Source organism: Triticum aestivum, chromosome 2B (assembly GCF_018294505.1).
Source record: "Triticum aestivum cultivar Chinese Spring chromosome 2B, IWGSC CS RefSeq v2.1, whole genome shotgun sequence".
In the NCBI taxonomy this organism is placed as follows: Eukaryota; Viridiplantae; Streptophyta; class Magnoliopsida; order Poales; family Poaceae; genus Triticum; species Triticum aestivum.
In genome coordinates this window covers 522,940,259-522,946,739 of record NC_057798.1, presented here as the reverse complement: position 1 = coordinate 522,946,739, position 6,481 = coordinate 522,940,259, and the positions used below count along the sequence as shown (strand labels likewise).

Here is a 6,481-nt window from a genome sequence, read left to right as displayed (position 1 = left end):
GCTCCTAGGCGACGAGCTGGTGCTCCGACGGGACGACGTGGACGGCCTCCTCACGAGCTCACCGGCGGGCGACGACGGGCGAAGCAGGACCCGCGAACCCGATTGCTTTTCTGAAAAAAATACGAGGACCTGATTGCTTTTTCTGGAAAAAATACAAGGACCTGATGCTTTTTTGAAAAATACGGGACCGACATGTGGGCTCCACTTGTCATAATGGTCCACCTTATAACGAAAGCTAACGGTGTTACCACATCATACCTGACGGGTGGGCCAGTGTTGTCATAATCGCGGTTAAAAGTTAACGCTTCAGTCATTTGGGTTTTTTGAACAACAAACCAATTTTATGGTAGTTTTTTGAAAGATTAAAAAAAGCGGTAGTTTTTTTGTAGAGATAGCCTGTAATGTGGTAGTTTTTTGCTATATACTCCGGATACATGCAGGAGACAAGCCCGTCCGGCCTTCGCCTTTGATCGGTGCCGGGCAATACCAGTACGTGGCATCTTTCGGCTACCCCGGGGTGATTTCTTTCCTTTCCCTTGAGATCATCTCGATGCGATTTCTTTATCCAAATCCAGTGGACTTTTGTAGCTCGTGCTTGGTGAAATGCTAGTATTTGGCACTAGTAATCCTCCCCTGTTTTTTTTTTGTATTTTCCCCAAATACTAACAGAGCACAAATAAATCAAAACATCATGGACTCAAAACTGTGATTAAACCAGCCCTAAATAAAAGAAAAAATCATCTAAAAACGAAAAAAAAACACAAAGAAGGCGTGGTCTATTCTTGCGCCAACACCCAGGAAGGCTCCCACTTCCCGGCGAGAGCAAAATCAGGCAAGAACAAGGCAATTAATTGCACTCACCCAGCTGCCAGCCAGTTGGGGTAAAATACTCCACCCCCAGTCTCCCTTGGCTGGCTCCCTGTCTGGATTTGCTTGCTTGCTTGCTTGCCCTTTGTTCTCCGGCTCCCACGCTCTCCGCCCGGCGCCCGCTGCACAAACTTTTTACTCCTCCTACTACTCCGCCTCCCTTCTCTTCTTCCCCCTTTTGCCGCTTTTGGGGACCTCGACCCCTCTCAAATCCAGAGGAAGGCCGGGGAAAAGCAAGCACAAGCACAGCTCCCCCTCCAGCTCCAGCCACCCCAACAAAAGGTTTCCTCTCCCCCTTCCCACTCCCCCCCTTTCGCCCTCAATCTCGCCACTCCCGTCCCCCGCCGCCGGTTCTTGGATCCTGGATTTGGCGGCCGGTGGAGCCGAAAGATTCCATATTTATTTATTCTGCAAGGTGGAGGGAGGGTGTGGCCATGGGGGCGTCGCCTGATCTGCCGGCGTACGGCTGGTGGAGCGCCTCCTGGACGAGGCCTGATCCGTATTGGTCCCAGTGATCTGGCCGTGCCGGCGGCTCGGGTCCGTGGTGCCAGGGTTTGTCTGCTGCCCGGCGGCTGCTTGGAGGAGATCTTGCTGCCCGGCTGCTTGGGTGGGTTCAGGCTTCAGGGGCTGTGAGGGTTTGCCTAGATCCCTCTTCGTTCCTGCTGCTGATTTGCTGTGCTGGGACACTGCTAGGGTTTTGGGGTGCTCATAGGTTGTCTTTGGTAGTACAAGATGATTAAACAGATCCTTGGTAGGCTGCCCAAGAAGACAGGGAAGGCCGGCGATGCCCGGGACGCTGCCACGAGCAACGGCAACGAGCCTTCCAACTCTTACAGCGTTGCAAGGAGTGTGGAGCCTGGTGGGAATAAGAGAGCAGGAAATGGGGAGCACCTGCCACCAGCTGGCTCCGCTTCTAATCCGGCGATGAATGGGGCTGTGGTTTATCACTCCAACGAGCCGCTGCCAGCGTTCAAGGACGTGCCGGTCTCGGAGAAGCAGAATCTGTTTGTCAGAAAGGCCACCCTGTGCTGTGCTGTGTACGACTTTGCCGATCCGACCAAGAACCTGAAGGAGAAGGAAATGAAGCGGCAGACGCTTATGGAGCTTGTTGATTATGTCACTTCTGCAAATGGAAAGTTCTCGGAAATCATCATGTTAGAGATCAGCAAGATGGTTGCAATTAACTTGTTCCGGAGCTCGAATCCCACTCCTCGTGAGAACAAGGCCATCGAAGGAGTTGATATGGAGGAAGAAGAGCCTCTCATGGATCCAGCATGGTCACACCTGCAGATCGTTTATGAGGTTTTCTTGAGATTTGTAGCGTCGCAAGAGACAGATGCAAAGCTGGCCAAGAGGTACATAGACCATTCCTTCATTCTCAAGCTACTAGATCTTTTTGACTCTGAAGACCCCAGGGAAAGGGACTATCTCAAGACAATACTCCATCGAATATATGGTAAATTCATGGTGCATCGCCCATTCATCAGGAAAGCAATCAACAACATCTTCTACAGATTTATATTTGAAACGGAAAAGCATAACGGTATTGCAGAGCTGCTGGAGATCTTGGGCAGTATAATTAATGGTTTTGCCCTGCCACTTAAAGAAGAGCACAAATTGTTCCTTCTCCGTGCACTGATCCCACTTCATAAGCCAAAGTGTGTGGCAATGTACCATCAGCAGCTATCGTATTGCATCACACAGTTTGTTGAGAAGGACTGCAAACTTGCTGACACTGTTATTAGGGGATTGCTCAAGTATTGGCCCATAACAAACAGTTCAAAGGAGGTGATGTTCTTGGGTGAGCTAGAAGAGGTTTTAGAGGCAACACAGCTTGCAGAGTTCCAAAGATGCATGGTGCCGCTCTTCCGTCAGATTGCCAGTAGCATGAACAGCTCACACTTCCAGGTTAAATCTCACCAGACGTTTACTTAAGTTTGCATGCATTTCTACTTCACTGGTCATTATTGGTTCTGGTTGTAGTCCATATATGCCCTTCACTGCCTTAAGTTTATGATTCTGTTGACTTGTTGTTCATCTGTATATCAACATTGATGTCTTCAACAGATTAAATCATTTTATAGTTTTGTTCCTTGGTTATGAAAAAGATTTACATGGGCAATCTTTGCATGCCTTGGATGTTTACTACATTCTCTGTGCATCACAAGGGTGTTTTTTGTTCTAAACTATGCAAATGGGACTTTGGTTGTTTTGAAAATATGCTACTCCCTCCTTCCATCTATATAGGGACTAATGCGTTTTTTAAGACCGCCTTTGACTATTGACAAGATTAATAGTACATGACATGCACAATGTGAAAATTATATCATTGAAAGCTCCTTTGACACATGAATTTAAGGGTGTGCTTTGTGTAAGTTGCATGTCATATATTATTGCTCTAATATTTGGTCAAAGTTAGCCTCGAAAAACGCATTAGGCCCTATATAGATGGAAGGAGGGAGTAATCTGTAATTCTGTATTGTAAAAGAAATATAGACAATATGTTTCCTTGATCCACTTCTGAGCATTTGTTTATTGGTACCAGGAAGAGAACACTTTGTTAGAGGCTATCAACTTCTTATCACTAATTTGTTCATTTTCTTCTTGACATTACTGCAACTTTTGTTATCTTGCATGGAACCCTTCCAGAAAATGATCTGATGCATCCATGATAATCATACTAATCAACCTGCGTCAGTTCAATTTACATGTTGCTTGAAAAATATCTTTTACTATTTCATTAAATTTCATTCTTCTGCTTTTGTGAGTTGAACTTATCATGTGGTGTCTTCTGAAAGTACCATTTTAATGGAAAACACCATGTTCATTAGTTTCTAGGATACAGGTGTTACAGTCAATCCTTGCTGGAGTCATGTCTGAAACAGGTCTTGCACATTTTCTAGGATACAGGTGTTACACATTTTTTACAGTTTGGATTTATGATTTCCTTTCCATCTGCTATCATGCTCTTAATGAATTATTCTGTGGTGTGCCACAGGGTTCTCATGATCTAAATAGCCTGTACCTTTAATTACTGTCATCCTCTAAAACATAGAGAGGTTTTCATAGTTCATGTTAGTTTTTTGTTTTGTTTTTTGCCTAGCTGTGTGGTTACTGCAGCAGTTTGTATCTTACTTAATGTTTCTGTAGCTACATCCATAGGTTGGGGATCTATAAACTGAACTTGTTTGTTAAACTGTAGCCCATGAAACAGTGTAAAGAATATTCAGCAAAAACATATATCCTAACTTCCACATATTTCTCCTTATCTGTTTCTAGGTGGCAGAGCGGGCACTGTTTCTATGGAACAACGACCACATTGAGAACCTAATCAAGCAGAATTACAAGGTGATACTACCCATCATCTTTCCCGCGCTCGAGAGAAACGCCCGGGGTCACTGGAACCAAGCTGTCCGGAGCTTGACGCTGAATGTGCGCAAGATCTTCACCGATCACGACTCCGCGTTTTTCGGAGAGTGCATGCAGAAGTTCGACGACGACGAGCTCAAGCACGAGGAGTCCAGTTCGAAGCGGGAAGCGCTGTGGAAGCGCCTGGAGGAAATGGGCGGCGAGAGCAGCCCCTCGGGTATACCCAACGGCAAATCCAGTCAATAGAATATACCCATAGCGACCGCGATCGCCCGATCCTTTGAACGATGCGCGACTGATTCTCTGGAACTTGGGCTGTGGTTGTAGTGTTGGATTTTTCTTTTTTCTTCTTGGTTGGTGAGTTGACTTCCCCTGGGTAGGGTGTATTTGGTTTCGTGAGGACTGCATGATCAAAAGGTATGCATACATGAGAGTTTCCGTGATATTTGGCCTGTGTCGTGGCATGGATCAGGATTATCGTATAGACCAATAAACAGCGTCAGGTTTTGTTGAGGATATGCTCTTGGGTGGTTTACTTAAATGACAATGATCATTTTGTTGTTGCCCTTGTATGAGCTAGCATTTTATTTTATTTTGGCTTACAACCAATAATAGATTGCTGGAACACTAATGGCTACCCCACACCCCTCTCCGAGCGAACTATGAGCTGATGGCACTACATGGTTTGTTCAGGACGACAATTACATTTTGGAATGACAAATTATGTTGTTGGAGCATGGCAATTTTCACCATTTTACGTTGATGTAGCATGGATTTTTTTTTCCAACTACGTACTCCCTCCGTGTCACATCCCTAGCTTTACCCTGGCCATGGACTAGCTTGGTTGCTGCATCATGTTTAAATTCAAATGAAATTTGAACTGAGGAATTCAGAAGCCTCAAAACCCTAATTAAAAGAAGGGCAAGCACCCTTTAAATTGCATTCTGTGAATCCAAAATGCCCTAAAAATAGTTTTGTGAATTTTGGCAAGAGTTATATATCAAACCAAAATTCTGGAATATTTTTAAGGAATTATTTGGTCTCTGAATTTAAATCAATAATCTATTTGAATTTGGGGATATATTCATAATATATAATGAATATATTTTCAAATGCTTTGAAATGTTTTATGTATTTTTGGAATAGTCCAGAGAGGTAACATAAAATATTTCAGAATGTTTTGGCACTGTATGAAATTATTTTGGATTTGAAAACAGTGGCAAAAGATATTAAATAAAACAAACAGAACAGAAAAAAATAAAAGGAACAGAGCTTACCTGGCCTCACCGTGCAGCCCACCAGAGCTGGCCCAGCTCCATCCAGCCGGCCCAGCCCACCTCCTCCCCCTTGTCATCTTCCTCCCCTCGCACCGAAGCAGCTCGGTGGCGAGCGCCGATGCCGCCTCGGCCACCTCCTGCTTCCACCGAGTCGTTCCCGAGCCTTCCCCTCACGCCACGCACTTCCCCTCGCCCCCTGCACCTCCCCTCTCTTCCCCTGGACCCCGTTCTCTCCTCTGCTTTCCTCCCTGCACGCGCCCGAGCGGAGCTCGTCGTCGCCGACGCCGTTCGCCGTAGCCACCGTGCTCCTCGCTGCCACCCGAAGTACCTAGGAGATCCGCCTCGACCACCTCTTCCTCCTCGCCGAGAAGCGCACCGCGGGAGCCCCTGCAACGTCGCCACCGCCGGCTTCTTCAACCTCGGGACCGCCGGCCATCTTCGTCAAATTCGTCGGCTCCGGTGCCTCCCCGAGCTCCCCGAGGCCACCGTCGCAACCCCTGTGAGCTACTCTTCCATTCCCCCTCCTCCTCGCGCTCGTTCCCGTACCCTAGCCGCCTTTCCGCCGGACCCGAGAGCTCGCCGCCGCCGTGCCTCGTCACCACCGTGGCTGGAGCCGTTGCAGCTCGAAGCCGAGCACACCACCGCACTCAACACGTCTCCAGGAGCCCGTAGCCGCCACTAGCTTCCCCTCCCGTGCCCCCGAACGCCAACCCCGACCTCGCCCGAGCTCCGGCCGCCGCAAAAGAGCTCGCCGCCGGCAGCTCCGGCCACCCCAGCCTCCGCCACCGCCACCGTTGGATGCGCCACTCCACCCTCTCCCCGTAGCTGCTCCCTGCGCGCCAAAAGAGCCCCTGTAGTTGGTTTCCGACGCGCACCACCGCGTCTGGCCTCGCCGGCGTCAAGCCGCCGGTGGGTCTGACCACGTTGACCACGGCGGGACCCCCCCCCTCTCTGGGTCGATGACAGGT

The 6,481-nt window shown here is 48.2% G+C and overlaps 1 protein-coding gene across 1 annotated transcript; it reads left to right on the top strand.

The window, feature by feature from the left end:
* Positions 1-869: 869 nt before the first annotated feature.
* On the top strand, positions 870-4,808 carry LOC123045803 (serine/threonine protein phosphatase 2A 57 kDa regulatory subunit B' theta isoform). The gene is made up of 2 exons (XM_044468979.1): positions 870-2,775; positions 4,147-4,808. Exons 1-2 carry the CDS (start codon positions 1,600-1,602, stop codon positions 4,480-4,482), a joined length of 1,512 nt encoding a protein of 503 aa, XP_044324914.1. The 5' UTR covers positions 870-1,599; the 3' UTR covers positions 4,483-4,808.
* Positions 4,809-6,481: the final 1,673 nt, after the last annotated feature.